This window comes from Fukomys damarensis, unplaced genomic scaffold (genome assembly GCF_012274545.1).
Source record: "Fukomys damarensis isolate Sample0158 unplaced genomic scaffold, DMR_v1.0_HiC HiC_scaffold_12, whole genome shotgun sequence".
Classification (NCBI taxonomy): Eukaryota; Metazoa; Chordata; class Mammalia; order Rodentia; family Bathyergidae; genus Fukomys; species Fukomys damarensis.
The window spans coordinates 44,176,512-44,195,023 of NW_022900924.1; the positions used below are offsets into that span (position 1 = coordinate 44,176,512).

Consider the following 18,512-nt stretch of genomic DNA (forward strand, 5'->3'; position numbering starts at 1 on the left):
AAAAAAAAAAAAAAAAAAAAAAAAAAAAAAGAAAGGGGTAGTTCACATGTCCTCTCAGCTGCAAAAATCCTTCATGCACAGAATCAAAAAACATCTGTCCTTCTTACTCATAGGGCTGGTTTAAAGAGCAACATTTTCTGAGTTAATGACTTGGCTTCAAGGTGTAAAGGAACAAGGATTCTATTCTATAATAAATCTGTTTTTAATATAAAGATGTTTCCCAAAATTTTCATACAAAACCAAATCTAGGTAGATGCACCATGTTCGCCCCAAGGTCTAGGGAACCTCGCCTGGACCTCGTTTTGTGCAGACCCAAGCCACTCAGCACATGAACAAGAGGCTGGGTTACTGCCTCTGGTTAATGCTACAATGAGTCTTCCTAAGAGTGGTGACAACAGTGGTTAATCGAGAGGTGACTGTATGTGACCCCCACCCCACCTCCACCCTCCCACTGGGGGTCTTCAGTGTATGTAGATCATGTCGGAGATGGCTCCAGGCAAATGGGTCATGATCTGCATTCGCAGCCACCAGTAGTAGTCCATGGGGTGGTAGCGGGTGTAGGGGGTGGCGGCGGTCAGGGCGTGCGTGATGGCATCGATGACAGGGGATGTGTCCGTGGAGCCGCTGTTGCAGTAGGTCTCCATCTTGGCGATCTTCTCATCGAAGTACTCCCTGCCATAGTCCTTGCGCACAACTTCGGGCAGCTCGTCCCACATCTTCTGGGCGATGGCCTGGATCCGCTCGGGGCTGTAGAGGCTGGTGGCGGCGATGTAGTTGCCTGGCTCCACCACGCTGACCTTCACACCCAGAGGGTGCATCTCGTAGCGCAGGCAGTCGGAGAAGGCCTCCACCCCGAACTTGGTGATACAGTATGGGGAGCGGGCCGGGTTGGCCATGCGGCCCATCATGCTGCTGATGTTGACCACACGGCCTACAGAGGGAGACAGCAAACACCGCTCAGCTGGCACCGCCCTGACACAGACACCTGGCCGGCAGCGCTCCAGAATCACCAAGGCTGGGCCTTCTCATTCTGCAGTCACAGCCAGCCTTGGGCCTCCCATAGGTCAGCATCCCTGACCTTCCCCTGGGTGTGCCAGCCACGAGGACAAAGGAGTGAGAAGCGGCCCTGCTTACCAGAGGGGCACAGCATACATCTAATCAAAAGCAGACAGAGCCCTGCCTGGTGATCACACCTCGGGGTGAAAATACGATGGGAGAATATGGGGGCAGGACAGCTATGGCCGTGGGGATCTGTGTGCTCGCCCCAGGCAAAATCTGATGCTGGTCAAGGAGAATATAGGACAGAACTTCCTCCTCCTGCCCATGGGGCTTAAAATTCAGCTCATCCAGTACAACAGTGAATCTTGATTGTCAGCCTGATTGATTAAGAGATGCCTCGACAGATTAACCTGCTGAAGAGTTCACAGCTGAGGGCTGTTAGGAGTGGGGCCTAGGTGGAGGAAGCAAGTGACTGGGGTTCATCTTTTCTCGGACTCTTTTCCTTTCTCTCTGCCTCCTGGCCACCATGAGGTGAGCAGCTTCCCTCTGCCTGGCCCTCCCATCGTGATGCTTCTGCCGCAGAGCCAGGCAGTCACAGACTGAACCCTCTGAAACCATGAGCCAACCTGAACTCCTGTTGAAACTGTATGTCAAGGACTTTGCGTGGCGGGGCAGTGCCACCTTAGCAGGTGACTAATGTCCCTAGTGAGATGTGAAGGCAATTACCACCCTGAGTCTATGCGAGTATGTGGGAAGCCAGCCATGGCCCACTGGCTTTTTGAAAGACAACATTTGTTCCTTTTTAAGGACTGCACGTGTTAAACTTGTTTTGACCCTGCACGGGAGAAACTCGGACAGCCAAAGATCTGATGTTATCTATAGGAGTCAGGTGTTGTACCTCCATTTTGTTGAGTTCCTCCACCTATTGTGGGAATCATGATTATTAGTTGCAGGTGTTGTTAATTTGTTTTTCTTGAGCCTGCTTTCTCTTGCCCGTGTGAACCCTCGTTCCCGTGGAGCGGGTGTTGAGGCCCGTGTGAACCCTCGTTCCCGTGGAGCGGGTGTCGAGGTTACTATGGTAATCCTAGCCCATAATAGTTCGGCCTTTCCCTTTAAAAGGCCGGTGCTTGCCGGCAATAAACGTCGCCTTGATCAGACTCTTGTCTTGGCGTCCTTCCTTTCTCTCTGCCCCATCTCCACCCCGCTGCTCTTTCAGGTTTGAGGCACTGCGGGACAGTGCTCTGCGTCGCCGGTTCGCGACAGGAGTACTTACTAGCAGCGATGCTAGGGACGGAGGTGGGTTGTAGCCCAAGACAACCTGGCACACAGAGAGGCAGACTGGGGCAGGGGACGCTCTCCGGCACTTGAAGAGGGGTGACCTTGAAAGATGCTCAGCCTGGGGGTGTCAGGGGCAACCACAGCTTCTCTCAGTTCTGGGGCAGGATTGGCGGGGAATCCCATTCAACCAGTCAGACCCACGACTACTCACCCTGGAGTACACCGGGAAGGAACACAGCCCATCCTGGGGTCATGGACAGTGTGGACAGTGTGGGGTGGCACCTTTCAGAAAGCTCAGTCTGAGGTCAGTGAAGGATGAGGTTTCCTTTTAAACCCTATAGGTGTACTCTGCTTACATTTGGCTTACATTTGGCTACCGGCTACGGTTTGGGCGTTTTGTTTGTCTTCTAAATTTCTAATCTTGATTAATACTTCTCTTTAACTGAACACAATTGTCTCATGTTTTAGTTATGACATGAATACCCCCGAAGAATGGGAAGACTACATTTACTTAACCCCCTGCTATGATACAATGATAGGGACACCTGCTCTACTTTCTGAAGGCAACGCACCTCTGCCCACCACTCCCCACCCATCCAGAGCGGCTCTAGGACTCATAATAAAACTCAGCCTTGCTGCTGTGGATGGGGGGTCTGGGGGATTTCCATCCTGGGCAGGTTCAAGGGCAGGCAGGGTGCAGCTAGCTTCCCAACTTACCTTTGGCTCTTCGGAGCAGGGGGAGGAAAGATTTTGTTGTCCGCACCGTGCCCCAGAGGTTCACTTCAGCTACCTCCTTGTAGGTGTCCATGCTGGTGAACTCCACCTCCCCGAAGGTGGAGATGCCCGCATTGTTAACCAGGCCCCACAACCCTGCACGGGAGATGTGACCGTTAATCCTATTGTCACTGTGATGGGCTTGAGAGGCCCCCTCGGAGATCTCTGGGTGTGTCTGGGTGGGGCTTGGTGTGACCTTGGAGACGTATCTAGTCCCTGGCCCTTCCTCTGCGGTGCTCTTCCCCTGTGCTCTGTCTCCTGGCAGCTTCGCCCCCCAGGCCCTTCCACCATGATGTCCGGCCTTGGGGCCAGGTGACCGTGCCCTGAATCCTCTGAGACTGTGAGCCAAATCAAACCTCTCTTCCTTTAAATTGCGAGTGTTCAGTATTTTGTTCCAGCAATGAGAAAGTTGACCAATTCAGGAGCTGGCACAACTGTGTCGCCACATGTGCCTGGCCTCAGATATTACCCATCAGTCTGCAGCCCGCCTTGCTCCCTCGGTTCCTTTCCCTGTGACTTCCAGCGTCTTACCCAAGGCTCTCAGAAAACTTTCTAGAGTCACCCAAGAAAGACTGCAGATAGAGGCCTAAACTCCTGTTTGCAGGACTGACCCCCAAGTCTGGAATGTCCAGGCCCAATGTCACCTCTAAAGGATAGCTGGCTCTCACGGACACAGGGAATGCAGGTGCTGGAAGGCACCTGGGGTTTATCTAGTCTATTGACTCATGTCACAGGTGGAGAAACTGAGGCCCTAAAGGGAAAGCCCAGACTGAAGCTTAATCAGGAAGTCAGAAGTAAAGCTGAAACCAGGGAAAGCAGCTGGGGAGGCATCCCTGTTTTCAGGGCCTCTTTGGAATTCAGTGTTTCGGGGTGCAAAGACCAGAAGGGTGGATCCCCAGGCCAGGGCCTGCCTTTCTGTTGAGGAACCCTCGGGCCTAGCCACCTGAGGTTCAGTCCTGACCCCCTTCCCAGGCAGCATCACAGCGGGGGGCTCCCCTCCCTCCCTGGCACCCCCTGCCTGCGGGAACCCAGCCATTTTCTGAACCCCTCGTGGAAATGAGTTGTTTTCATCAGAGTAATTGCTCCCCATCTCTCTCCTTCCATCTTGACCAAATTAAAGCTCCATCGACTGACCTCTTGGTGCCTTCTCCTTCAATTACAGAGAATTAAGGACATTTATCAAGGAAAGGAAATTGCTGGTTAACAAAGTGTGCAGAGCCCCCTCGCTGCTGCCTGTAGGGACCTCATGAACTCCAGGCAAACCTAGTGACACTATCGAGGTGCTCACCAATGACAGCCCCCCAGATCCCACTTTCTCCCCGCAGACTTCTCAGGAGGAGCAGGAATCCTTGGGCTGGTCCCCTTCTCCTTTTATGTGACTTCACCTTTCCCTTGCTCCTTGTTCCCTCCCTTCATCAGTGCACACATTAGGTGCTCAGTAAATGCAGGTCATTGGGCAAGATGGTGGATGCCTGTCATCCCAGCACCCTGGGAGGATGAGGCAGGAGGATCACGAGTTCGAGCTCAGCCTAGGTGTTTTAATGACTGAGATCCGGGATCAAAAGAAAAGAGAAAAAATGGGCTGGGGAAGGATGGCCCTGGGTTCAATTTCCAGTACTGCAGAAAATCAAAACCAAAAGAGGGGGTTAGGGAATGAATATCTGCGGACGCCTCTGCCTCCAGAGCTGCACAGCCCTCTGCCCATGCAGCTCGCCCTCCTTTGTCCACAGCAGGCTCCTTCTGGGCACACACACTGTCGTCTCTGTCCTGTCAACTGCTCTCGGATCCAGTACTGGGCCGGAAGGACCTCTCCAGTCTCCACTCCTCCGCTGTCTAGGACGCAAGTGCCACTATGCCCCTGGACACTCACTGTTCCCTTGGTATCAGTGACACCCAAGTCTCATTCTCCTGCTTCCCCGGCACCCTCCCGGCCACCTTTCTTCTACCTGATCCCACTTCCCTGAGACAGGTGTCCCTTGCCCCGTGTCCTGTCCTTAGCCTGCTTCTCTATCTACGTCTGTGGGATTTTCCAGTGGTTTAGTGCTTGATCCATATGGGACAACAGCACCTAGAAAGCATGTCTGTAGTCCTTTTCCACCTAGAAATCGAACAATTACATCTGACACTGCTATCCAAAAAAGGCTTAATGAAACTCCAGTGCTGCTGCTCCTGGATCGCTGGCTTGACAAGTAGTAAGCGGGCACCCAGGAGCAACCCTCAGCCAATGTCCTGAATAAAGTGTTCCTGACAGCTGCTTTCCAGGAACCATCCCTTCCATGTCAGGCTCCCCAGTCTCCTCTTCCTCCACCCTGATGGCCACTTCCCTCTGAATGTCCCACAGCGTCAAGTCCCGAGGCTACTCAAACCCACCTCCTCTGTTGGTGGCTTCACTTTCAACTCTGACTCTTCCCCAGACCCTGATGAGTCACCGGGACTGTAAACAAGAGGCCCAAAAGACAGCTGCCAGGCTGGAACTAATGCTGATCTCACCTGACTCACTCATTAACTCACCCGATCCTCATAACCAACCATAAGGAGATGCTGAATGGCCCCACAGGTGGAGGAGACAACTGTGGCTCAGAGTGCCCTGCTCAATGCCACACCCACTAGCAGACAGGAGAGGTGGGATCTGTCTGAGGACACCGCCCCAGGCTGTTGCTTGTTTCCCCTGCTGAGCCTCCAGCTAAAATCCCTTCTTCCCTCTCTGACCATTTGGATTAGTCCCGGGTCTGCAGCACTCCTGGGGTCTCCTGACCCAGGCTTTGTTCTCCATCCTCCTTAGCAGTCTGTCCCTGCTCCTGAGTTTCCCATCATGCACTGTGGCCCACCTGGCCTTCTCCAGGCCTCTGCCCACTGGCTGTGCCCTCTCCTCTCCAACTCTGACTTTGAGCCCCTTGTGCCCTGCTCAGCTCCTGCCGTCAGCCTGAGAGTGGCTCTGGTGGAAATCCTCCCGAGCCCCTGGACAGCCAGACCTGGGCATGACCTGTGTCACAGACAGACAGCTCACACCAGAGCCACACTTCTCTCAATCCGGTTGTCTCAGTCTCAGGCAGAGGCTGCACCGGATGTTGGGTCTTCCCGGTCTGCAGCATAATGTCCCAGGACTGTAACTCAGAGGTTTTGTCCTGAAGCCACCTGGCTGGTGTCCAACCACACGTTCTTCCTGCCAGGTCAAACTCCTCGGTCCTCAGCTCACTACCAAGTACACAGCAGGTGCTTACTGAACGGTAAGCAAAGACGCCAGGAGTAGTCCACTCACCGGCCAGCGTGGGGGTGGGGAGGCTGGGCATAGGTGCCGGGTGTTCTGTCCCTCATAGCCTTGCTGGAGGGGAAAGAGGCTGAGCAGGTGGCTGGTCTGTGACCAGACAGTCCCCCTCACCTCGCCCGTCAGGACACCTCTCCTGAACGGCCCCTGCGTTGTGGGTGTGAACCAGAGAAGACCACAGCTGCTGGGAAGGCACTGGGAAGATGCTCTTTAGAGTTCAAAGCCATATGCCTGAGACCAGGGGCTGAGCTACCCTGGAAAAAGACAGCCCAGAGCTAGTGTGGAGGAGGGGACGGAAGAGGAGAGGGGAGACGGAGGAGAAAGACAGGGAGGAAGAGGAGGAATCAGGCAATGGTCTGACACATTTATTTTCTTTTTCGAACTTAAGTCTTCAGATCTTTTCCCAAACGGGAAGAGTGGTTAAGGACAGTCACAGTGAGTGGTTCAGCAAACGTGCCCGGAAAGGTTTGTGGGTCAGGATTGGCGCTGGGCAGGGGGACCCCTTCCCACGAGTGGCCAGGGCAGAGGGGACCCTGATTAGCCCAGCTGGGCAAACTGGCCATGGAGGTGATTCTGCCCCAGTGGTAGGGAACAAGGGCCCGGCCCTGGGAAAGCCCCTTCCTGTGCTGAGGTGGCTGGTGACTTAATTCAAATCGCCGCCACGCACAGGCTATAATGCACCGGCTTTATGGCACCGCGGTAGGTATTTTCCTGCCTGACTCTTTATGAAGGCAACATCCCAGCTGCAAGGGAGGACAGAGGAGAATTTACCACGGGCTGTGCCTCCGCTGATGACCAGCTTGGTGGGACCACCCTGCCTCTTCTTAATGGAACAGGAGTGCAGGCTCTGCCTGTTAATTATTAAACAGATGGCCAGCGGGTTGGACAACTCACGAGCCTCTGCTCTGAGAACAGGGGCTGGAAGGGTCTGTTGCAGGGTGGGGGTGGCACTGGGCTGCCAGGTGACAGCAGTGTCAGGCTGCCCGCACAACACAAGTGCTTCCTGGAGGGGACAGGATTTCCCCGACCCCCACTTCCTGGGCAGTGCACAGCACTGGCACCGGTCCCCTCCCCCTTTCCCACCTACTGTGCAGGAGGCAGAGCTCCAGGAGGCCCCCTTCTTGCTCTCTTTTTTTTCCTTTCTCTTTCTGAGACAGGGTTTTACTCTGTAGTCTTGGCTGGGCTTGAACTCATTATGTAGCTCAGGATGGCCTCAAACTCACCAAGATCCTCCTGCCTCGGCCTCCTAAATGCTGGAATTATAGATGTGTACCACCACTCCAGGCAAGGCTCCTTTTCTCCTTGAACTGTCTGGGTCAGGGGGTCAATGGCACAGCGTCCCTGAGTGGAGCACCACCCATCACTACACAGACAGCACCCCCGGAGTTGGCAGCAGAGCCCTCCCACCAAGGTTCTCAGTGTGGCTGAACTGGGAGACGCTGGGTGCTAGCACCACAGCGTAGGACCCTGCTGGTTCCCGGTCCCCAGAAGTCTCTCTGGACCCCCACCCCCACCCCCACCCTCACCCTCACCCCCGGGTGTCTCAGGGCCACAGCAGCATCCCCACAGGAGTCCTCAAGTCCCACCAGTCGTGCCTTCTCAGGGCTCCTGAGCCTCTCTTCTTTGCCAGGGCTCTCTACCCTAGTCCGGGATGATCAAGCCTGTGCCCTCCCCGCAGCGAGCTTGGTGGGACAGACCAGGTCATTCCCCAGGGACGTCCCTTCCGTGGCTCCCCAGGGAAGCAGAGCAGCCACACTCCCTTTACCTGGCACCCTTTGGCCCAGTAGCCTCCCTCCCTGACCTCACTTGTGCCACCACCCCCAGAAGACTCCGCCCCGTGGCACACCTGGGGCCACTGCCCTCCGGCGTTCCTGCTTTGCGGGCTCCTGGCACAACTTTCCCCCCGTACCCCAAGACCAGGTCATCCCTCCTGCGCTCTCTGCCTCTCCCCTGAGGCTGATGTGGGTCCCTCACTGAACCTTAAGGCTCTCAGGGACACTCTGTGACTTGGACACCTGCTCAGCCCAGTGTTGCCGGGCCAGTGGGTGCACAGTGCTGAACCAGCAGGAACCGGTGTGCGGCTCTCTGCAGTCACCTCACGGCTGTTTCACTCTGCCCTACTGCACAGCTTTGTTTCATTTAATCCATGTAATCCTTCTACCATGTAGCAGGAAGGATTTAAACAATAAAGAAAGGGTATTAGGAAAGGTCCCCACCCTCCCCTGCTGCCCCACGGTGCCCGCACCTTTCTCGGGGTCCTTCAGGCTGGAGCGCACCGTCTCCACCGCCCTCTCCACCTGCTCGTGGCTGCACACATTGAGCTGGACGGTTCTCAGTCGGTCGCTGTTCAAGCTGTCCAGCTCTCTGACCCCAGCGTCCCCTTTGTCCTGGGGAAGAGAGAAGGTCTCACTCTGCCTCCTTCCTCCCCACCCTGGCAGAGTCTAGACGGCCCCCAGTGTCTGCCAAAGCCTTGGGATTAGCAGCAACAGCCACAGAAGTTTCTGGAGGCCTCGCCAGGGGGTGGTTCAAGCCAGCCCCACAGCACAGGAGACGTACACGACCACGCCACCTGCCACCGTCACACCACAGGGGGACGGACACTGCCACACTGCTCACCGGCAGGGTTCTATTTCCTAGCGGGGATGGCAAACTCAGGTGGGCCTCAGACAGCAGGGAAGCTGGGGAGACCCGAAGAGCAAGTTAGCCTATGGGTATGAAAGACCAGGTTGCCAGATGCTTAGATAATTAAACTAATGAGTGTGATTTCTCTTAGTTTTTTGAGAGTTGGCAGCTTACTGGCACTCTAAAAGCTTGAAAACACTGTGTGAACCAAAGCTGTACACGGGGCCACCTGTGCCCAGAAGGCTCAATCTGCCACCTCTTGCCCAAGGTATCAGAGGCCAGCACCAGCCCCGCCCCCATTCCAGTCCCTCCCTAGCCTCAGGTGTGTCCCCTAACAGGTGCTAGGCTCTCTTGGCAGTAAAAGTGCTGCCCTGATCTGTGCAGATCAATGGAGTAAGGAAATGGATCATTAAGAGAACTGTTAAACTAATAAAGCGCTATACCAATTCAGGTATTATTAAAGACAAGAAAACCCTCTCTCCTTTGGCAAACATTTCTTGGGCGTCTTTCACACTGTGGCACCATGGAGGCACAAAAATAAATACTTCAGCCCCTGCTCTCAAGAGTTGTGTTCCCCAGGAAGGAGACAGAGAGCAGGTGTGGTGGGTGTGGGCTGTAGGGAGCCTGTGGGAGCACAGGACAGAGGCAGGCAGAGAAGACTTTCCAAAGGCAGCATCAGCTGCGGACGCTGGCAAGGGGATGAAGCAGGTTGGAAAGAGATAAGAAGATGCCCCCTACGCCTGCTCCCTAGGGCAGCATAGAAACAGGAGGACATGGTGGCCGTGAGGCTGTACAGGGCACAAGGGTCTGCTTGGGGGCACTGGTCAGCTGCTGGGGGTCTCCATAAAAGTGGGCACCATTAGCTGTGTGCTGACTGCTGGGCACCTCGCTAAACACTTGGTAGGCTTTCGCCCACTGGGCAAGGGCAGGAGGCCAGGGCCACCAGTGTGAGTCAGGGATAGAAAGTTCTCTAGAGGTGATGCTGACCCTTGCAGGGGCTGGTACCCCGGGACTGGGGAAAGCACATCTTCTGACCTCAGCAGCAAAACTTCAGGAGAAAATGTCAAAGGTGTTGGAGCCAATCCTCGAAGACTCGGGGGGGACATGACCAAGGATCTGACCTGTTCGATGCATTTCCGGAGAACTGAACTGGGGCCAGGGACTGAAGTTCAGCTCCAAACAAGGAATGGGTTTCTCGGTCTGCAGGTGACGTGGGCTGTGCAGGAGGAGTTTAGGCCATGAGTGGGTACAGAGGGAAACTCTTCGGGGTGGAAGTGAGGGAGTTGGTGTAGACAATCAGGACACCGGAGGGGAAGGCTGGCTCTCCCTCTAATATCCCTCAGGACCCTAAACTGTCATCCCATGTGGATTTCCAGCTCGAGGGAGCTTTGCCAGTTCCCCTGAGGAAACTAGGTGGGGGCCGCAGGGGCTCTGCCCAGGCCGGTGCCGGGGAGGCTGATTCCACCTGGTCTCTCTGCCCACACAGACAGGATGGGCTCGGTGAGCCTAAGGCTTGGCTCCCAAGTACCCCCGATGTGCCAAGCTTTCCCAACAGTGTGGGAACCTCAGGGCAGCCCAGCCCGAAGCTTGTGCCATCGCTCAGAGGCCTCCAGCAAAGAACTCCCCAGAATGGCATCTTTAGGTCTGGGCGCCCCCAGCTGTCTCTGTCCTATAAATGACACAGACACGTGAAAGCACATATCTGATGCCACCTTCCCCCTGGCGGCCCCTCCGAGTGGAGCCCACATGGGTTGACCTCAAAGTGTTGCCGGCGCCTGTCACAGATTCTAGCTTCGATGCATGTGAGGGCCAGGTGCCCTTCCTCTTCTTGGAATCCTTTTGACCCTGTTGCCATCATCTGGCTCCGCATGGTCCTTGCACCAGACCTCTCTTGCGACAGGATTGTGACAATGGTCCTGCTGTTCCCAGGTGAGGCCCCCACTGCAAATCAGCATCCCCAAACATGAACTCAGTTCAGCAGCTCACGGGGAAAGAGCCTTCTCTCTGAGGAAATGGGGTTCATCTCATGCTCAGCTTGCAGCCCCAGAGCCCCCACGCCTTCATCAGCCCTGAGAAGCTGCACACCACGCTCCTGACAGGGATGGGGACTCTCAGTTGGCCCCAGCCTGCCCTCCTCCCCCACCTCCCACTGCTGACTGCAGGCTACAGTGGCCACAGGCCTCACTCCCAGGCCACACCACCTCCCTGGCACTCTGTCCCAGGGTCTGCCCCTTGGGTACAGGCTCCAGCCTTGCGTGTTGGTGCTGGGCTACCTGGTTTATTGGTCAACCCACTTCTTTCTCTCGCTGACCCTTTCAACCTCACCCATCAGCTATATTTTTCCCCACTTCTGGATGAAGTTCAGGCCACTCTTGGAGCTTCTCCATTCATTCTCAGACATAGACAGAGCCTTCTGATTCAGCAGAGTCCAGCTCCATCCACTCACTGAGTGACTGCAGCCCAGTCTGGTGTAGAAGCCTGAACTCCCAACCTGTGTCCTGATGGAGTGTAGGAGGCAGGTGGTGGCATGGATGCCCCTTCCCCCTGGGTTTTAGCCTCTCCCCGTCTCCTGTTCCCCTCTGTCTTTCCTCAGGCCATCTCCAGGGGCTGGCAGATGCTGGGGCACGAGTGTAGTCTTCTGAGGTGGTCCAGCTGCTATTGTTGCCCTGAGCTGGCAGAAGCCCGAGAGCCAGCCCTACCTCCTAGGGTGACCCTATGGACTCTGAGGACACTGCTACTGGGGACCCATGACCACCAACCTGGGGCAGACAGCCTGCTTCCTGCCACCAGGCGTCTCTCCTCAGCCCACACCCCAGGCATGGCCCCTTGTAGCAGCGGGCAGTCTCACTGGGAGAGTGAACTTAAGACAGCTCCAGCCAGCTCCATCTGTCCACACAGGCCGGACAGCTTGTCCTGCCCAGGCAGAAGGGCAGCCAGTTCCCTGTGCAGCCCTGTGCTCTGCTTGCAAACACCCTAGCCTCGTTCCTGGGCCTTTAGACTTCTTCTACTTCACAATGAACTACATCCCTGGCCCCTCTTTTATTTTTAAGACAGGATCTTTTTGAGTTACCAAGTTGTCTCTAGAAATTGTGATCATCCTGCCTCAGCCTCCCTGACTGTTGAGATGACAGGCGAGTGCTACCACGCCCAGCTCAGGGTCAATCTCCTACTTCCCTGTGTTCCCACTGAACATTCTTGTGCATCCCTGAGAATGCTTTTCACCCTAATTCTTTGCTGTGTCTGTGTACGGTATCCCTTCACCATTGCACAGGTGGCTTCGTGGGGCAGGGACTAGGTCTTATCTTCTACACCACCTAGCAAAGCCTCAGGCATGACATTAGCACTGGAAAATGAGTAAATGAACAAAAGATGGATGGACAGACAGATGTGTGCATGGATGGATGGATACAGATGGATAGAAAAAGCTATGAAGAACCAGCGAGGCTGGAGCCAGCAAACAGGCTACTTTAAGCAACAGATGATCCAGTTGTTAGGAAAACAATTTTTTTTAAAACCACAAAATTGTGACTGCCTATAAAGGACACTAGTGAAGGAAAGACTCTTCTCTCACCTTCATCAGGCAGCCAGCAAACACAAGGAAGCCTTTTGAATGCAGGTGCTTGGCCAAGGAGAACCCGAACCCAGAGTCGCAGCCCGTGATCAGGACAGCTTTGCTGCCGGCCTGTTTTAGAAGAGCAGACGCCATGTTAGGAACCCAGGGTCCCGAGGCCGAATGCCCAAGCCTCCTGGCCCTCTGCGTAGGAACTCATAGTGCTTGGTGTGTGGCCCAGGCTCGGTCCTCCAACTTGGCACAAAGCACCAAGGTGTACTGAAGAAGATTGAGACTCAGAATCCAGCTTGGGACACCGGACTCCGGCCCACACTCTGCCACCAACTAACGGTGCTACCCCAGGTAATGATTTTGGCTTTCAGGACTGTTTCCCAATCTGCAATTTCCATTACGATCATCACCGCTGTCGTCATCTGTGCCAAGCTTATTAGGTTCCGTACTTATGTGTGCAAGGCTGGGCTTACTGTGCATGAAGCTTTCGTATCTAAATCTCCGCCTGGCCCACACAGTGGTTATGATCATGAGACCACAGTATCAGTGAGGAAATAGACATGTAGCGTCCTTCGTGACAGAGCTGGAACTGAAACGGAGGTTCCAGAACTGAACTCTTAACCCCCCACTTGCTGCTCCCACAGCTACAGGAGTGTGTGTTCACATGGCTGGTGGGGATCCTTGGGGGACAGTTGGGTGAGAAAGTGGTTCAGTATGTCCTGAACCAGTGAGGGTGGCAAGGGAGGGAAGCCCCTGGGGGCACAGAGGGAAGGGCCCCTCCACTCACCGGGTTTACATCGCTGGCATAAGTCCGACGGCCAACTGGGGTACGGGAAACAGAGCAAAACAACAGTGTGTGTCTGCAAGAGAAAAGGAAGCCATGAGCACGAGGCCGTGACCTTCCTGAGACCTTGTTCCCAGGGCAGAGGCAACAAAAGCACCTTCAGCCAAATCCTTGTCTGAAGCACTTGCAGGTACAGCTTGGAAAGAGGCCATCTTTCCACCAGGCAGGTAGCCAGGGAGCCAGCCTTTGCAGAAGCCCATGTAGCTACCATCCAGGAAGAGCCCTCCTGGGAAAAAGCCAACCCAGAAGCTACTTTTGCCGGGAGGCCCTGCCAAAACACGACGAGACTGTGTGGCTCCAATAAAGTCCCATTTTCTGCCTTCCGAGGTGACACAGGTAGGTGACACTTCAGCCTAGCTAAAGTATGGGCTCTCCTTTCAGTGATAAGGCTCAGTGAGAGCTTCCTGCGAAGCCAGTGTCTTAACCCCCATAGGTTTAATGCTGCTTCCTAGTGGTTATTTTAATTAAACTTTTTATTTTGAAATAATTATAGATTCACATGCAGTGAAGAAATAATACAGGGAGCTGTCAGGAACCTTTTACCCAATTTCCCCTAATGACATCATCTTCCAAAATTGCTGCACTGCTAGGATACTGACACTGATACAGTAAAAATACATAATGCTTCTGTTACAGTTTCTATCCAGACGTCCCCCAGGAGCCTGATGTGCTCATAGGTGGGGCTTTTAGAAGAGGATTGAACCATGGGGACACCATAGCTGACTTGCTATTGGGAGGCGGAGCCTATTAGAGCAAGGTTGGTCCCTAGGGGGCGTGGCCTAGAAGGGAGATCTACCCCCACCTTCCTCCCTTCTCTCGCTGCTTCCGGATCACCATCAGTAAGCAGCTCTTCTTCTACTCTGCCCTCCTGCCTTGGAGCCTGCCAACTGTGGACTGAAAACATGATCCTAAAGACACCTCTCCTCCTTTTCATTGCAGGTGTTGGGTATTGTGTCCTAGCAATGAGAAAAGTGATGAAGATATCTTCCATCGCCACTAGCAACCTTCCTAGTACCCTCTTATAGCCACACCTACTCCTCCCAGCCCACCCTCCTTAAGCACTAATCTGTGTAACTGAGTCGTTTCAGGAATGTTATACTAACAGAATCATGCAGGAGGTAACCTTTGGGCTTTGGCTTTTTTCCATTCAACATCCTTCTCTAGAGATTCTTCCAGATTGTCGTATACATCGAGTGTGTTCCTTTTTATTGCTGAGTAGTTTTCTATAGTGTGGGTGTTTGTTTAATTATTTACCTATTGAAGGACATCTGGGCTGTTTCCAGTTTGGAGCTGCTATGAAGAAAGCTGCTGTGAACACCCCTATCCAGGTTTTAGTGCAAAACCGATTTTTATTTCTCTTGGATAAAGGCCCAGGAGTAGAATTCTTGGGTCATATGGCAGTTTCATGTTTGGTTTTTTAAAAACTGCCAAACCGTTTACAACTACAAGAGTGGCTGTAGCATACCACACCCCCAACAGAAATGTCTGAGTGACCCAGTTTGTCTGCATCTTCACCAGTATTTGATGGTATAGCTATTTTTTATTTTCGCCATGCTGAAAACTGGGTATTGATTGTTTCACTGTGATTCTGATTTGCATTTCTCTAATGGCTGATGATGCTGAACATCCTGGCATGTGTTTTCAGTACGAGCTGCGAAAAACGAAATACTATAGTATGGGTGGCTTACAGACAGAGTTTATAAATAGTGGATGTTTATTTCTTCAGTTCTGGAGGATGCGAAGTGCCTGAGATCAAGAGGTCAGAAGACTTTCTGGTGGGGGCCCCTTCTGTCACAGGACGATATCTGTTCACCAGGACTTTCTGATGCAGAAGGGGAGAGGGGCGTCCTCGATCTCTTTCACAATGGCACTGATCTCATCTGCAGGGGCTCCATGTCCTCGTGTCAACTCCTCTACCTATGGATTTGGGTAGGACAAGCACTCAGGCCTCAGCACCACAAGTAAGACCTCTTCAGTAAGATGCCTCGGCCCACATTCTCAGTGGACTGTTCCTTCCTTATTGAAATGCTCTAGATACTCGTGCTTTAGCTCATATGTGCCGTACAAATCTTTCCTCCTAATCTGTAACTTACTTTTTTTTTCTCTTCTTACCAGGGTCTGCTGCAGGATAAAACTATTTCATTTCTTTTCTTTTTATGTAGAACCTTTTGCCTAACTACAGAGCCTTTGCACTGAGCCACATCCCTGGACTGTTTTTATTTTTAATTTTGTGACAGAATCTCACTAAGTCACTAAGTTGCCCAGGCTGGGCCTGAATTTATAATCCTCCTGCCTCAGCCTCCCAGAGTACAGCAATAGCAGTTGTGTGCCACAATGCCTAGCTCGATGTTTATTGGTTTGTTTTCTAAAAGCTTTATACATTTGTGTTTCACATTTGAAATCCATGACCCATTTAGAGTTAACTTTTATATATGAGACTTGGGTCAGAAGGGGATTTTCTGCCTATGAATTTCCAATTGCCCCGGCACTTGTTTGAAAATGCTCCTTTGTATCTATTGAATCACGTCTGCACTTCTGTCAAAAATCAGCCAGGCACTGCTGTGCTGCTGTTTCCAGATTTGCTCTTCTGCCGCACTGATCTTGGGCTCCTACCTTATTTTCCTTATAAAATAATTGTTTGACCTTTTCTACCCCCCTTGTCTTTCCACATACACTTTAGAATAATCTTGTCTTCATCTACAAAACCTGACTGATACTTTAATAGAAATTGTGCTAAACCCATAAATTCAGTTTGGAGGAAACGGACAATCCCTGAACATAGTATAGATCTCCATTCATTTAGAGTTTTGTTTTCTTTCTTTCATCAGTGTTGTGTAATTTTCAGCAGACAGATGCTGGACATGTTTTCTCTTTTTTTATGTACCTAAGTGCCTCTCTCTCTGCCTCTCTCTCTCTCTACCCTCCCATCCCATCTCTCCCTCCTTCCCTCCCTCTCTCTCCGATTCAGGGGACCAAACCCAGGGCCCCACACATGCTAGGCACGTCCTCTTTCATTAAGCTACACCCTCAGCCCACATCCCCTGTTTGTTTGCTTTTGTCTTTTGAATAGTTACAAACAGGATTGTTTTTAAATTTTATATCCACATGTTCTTGGTTAGTACATGGGAATACAATGCATTTTTGTGTTACCTTGACTCCTGTGACCTTGCTAAGCTCATTTATTCATTTTGGGAATTGTATATTCCTCGGGATTTTGTCTGTAGACAGTTTTAGTTCTTGTTTTCTGAGCTGTTTGACTTTCTTTTTTTTTTTTCCCTGCCTTACTGCTGGGCTGCCTCTTACAAGACTATCTCAGGGGCAAAGCGTTTAGGTCTCAGTTGGGGATGATGTTTGTCATAGGTCTGTTGTAAATGTTAATCATTTAGTTGAGAAAGTTCCCTTCTGTGTCACTTTTTCTGAGTTTTTTTTTCAATCATAAGCGATTGTTAAATTTTATTTTTTTCTGCATTGATAGAATCGTGCAATTTTTCTTCTTTAGTCTATGAATTTAGCAGATGACATTAATTTTCAAATAATGAACGATTCCTCCATTCCTAGAACAAACACACTTGTTCTTATAGTTCTTAAATCTGGCTGAATTCTATTTGTTAATATTTTGAAGGTTTTTGCATCTTTCTTCATGAGAGATTTTGGTCAGTTTCCTTCCTTGCTCCCTCCTTTCCTTTCTGCTCTTTTCTTTCCTTGTTTGCAGTACTGTAGATTGAACCCACGGCTTTATGCTAAGCAAGCACTCCCCCTCTGAGCTACATCCCTAGCCTCTTACATTTTATTTTGTGACACAGTCTTGCTAAATTGCCCAGGCTGGCCTTGAACTTGCAATCCTCCTGCCTCAGCCTCCCAAGTACCTGGAATGACAGATGTGAATCACAGCACCCCATCAGATTCACTCTTCCCACTGGCCGCATCTCCACTTCTCTGGGGAGCACAGGGCTCTACTCCTCCACCCCACGCTGAGTCAGAACCTTGCCAAGGTGGGCAGTTGGCCCTGGAAGTGCTAGGCAGCTCTGGCTGGCACCATGGTGCTTGGTGGGCACTGCTGGCAGTGCTTGTCCTGATCTCCCTCTCTGCTCTTGGTCCTGTTGAGCTCCTGCTGTCTTAGGAATCCTCAGCTTGGAACGGTCTCTCACTGGGAAGGACCTTTGGTCTCTGGTCTCAGGGCCTCAGTTAACAAGCACCAAGGGAGCTCATGGGCAACCACTGAGAGCTTTGCCAGGCTCACAGATGGTACAAAATCCAGGGTGACTCCTGGTGGCAAAAAAACCAAACTGGAGTCATCTGGAGGAAGGTTATACCCATAGACACAGTGGCATGGTTGGGGTCAAATGGCAAAGCGGCCTTCCTGCTAAGGCCTTTGAATACAGAATCTGTGTGAGGCTGTGCCCCTTTAGGAGTCAGACTAATGAAAAGCAAATAAATATGTGGGTTTTTTTTAATGCAGAAACTCACCTTGTTTCTAAAGCCCTTCAACAGAGTCAGGCTGTCCCTTCTCGGAATGGTGGCCCCGGCTGCCTCTGCTGCAGGCTCCCTTACACGGTGACCTCTGGTAATTGAAGCCCATTGCTGAGCTGAGCCTCTGCTCTGAATCCCATGCAAATGCAGCTGAGAGCGTAAATACACTTAAAAGCACAAGACAGGAGGATTTGCCAGGAGTTCGAGGCCAGAATGGGCAACATGATAAATTCAATGTCAGCCTGAACTTCACTGTGATACCCTGTCTCAAAAAACAAACAACCAACCAAAAACAAAAAGAAGCCTGAACACATACTCTGGTAAAGATATTTGTTGGCATAGAAAATATCAATTTCCTAACTCCTTAACCTGACACTCAATTTTGCTCCCCTAAAATATAGCAGAAAGAAAAAGGTAGTTCTTGAGTTTGAGGCCAGCTTGGGCTACAGAATGAGTTCACACCCAGGCTGGACTACATAGTAAGACCCCGTCAAAAAAAAAGAAAAGAAAACAGTCAGAAGGGCTGGGGATGTAGTTCAGTGCAGAGGTCCTAGATTCAATCTCTAGAAGCAAGGGAAGGAGGAATAGAGGTAAGGAAGGAAGGAAGGAAGGAGGCAGGGACAACTAAATGCAATGTGGGATCCTGGATAAGAAACCAGGACCAGAAAAAGGTCCATCAGTGAAATCTGAATAAGGTC

General features: G+C 52.1%; 1 protein-coding gene across 4 annotated transcripts in view; it reads right to left on the reverse strand.

The window, feature by feature from the left end:
- Window positions 1-25: 25 nt before the first annotated feature.
- The window catches only part of Bdh1 (3-hydroxybutyrate dehydrogenase 1), a 34,475-nt gene continuing 15,988 nt past the window's right edge, over window positions 26-18,512 (reverse strand). For 2 of the 4 annotated variants that reach the window (XM_010624054.3, XM_010624055.3), the window contains exons 3-7: window positions 13,288-13,360; window positions 12,510-12,620; window positions 8,562-8,703; window positions 2,995-3,147; window positions 26-931 (exon numbers count right to left, since the gene is read on the reverse strand). In XM_010624054.3, the coding sequence (XP_010622356.1) occupies window positions 462-931; window positions 2,995-3,147; window positions 8,562-8,703; window positions 12,510-12,620; window positions 13,288-13,360 (949 nt within the window). In that variant the 3' untranslated portion in view covers window positions 26-461. The remainder of the gene's footprint in view (window positions 932-2,994; window positions 3,148-8,561; window positions 8,704-12,509; window positions 12,621-13,287; window positions 13,361-18,512) is intronic. The other 2 variants (XM_010624053.3, XM_010624052.3) reach the window with 1 other exon arrangement.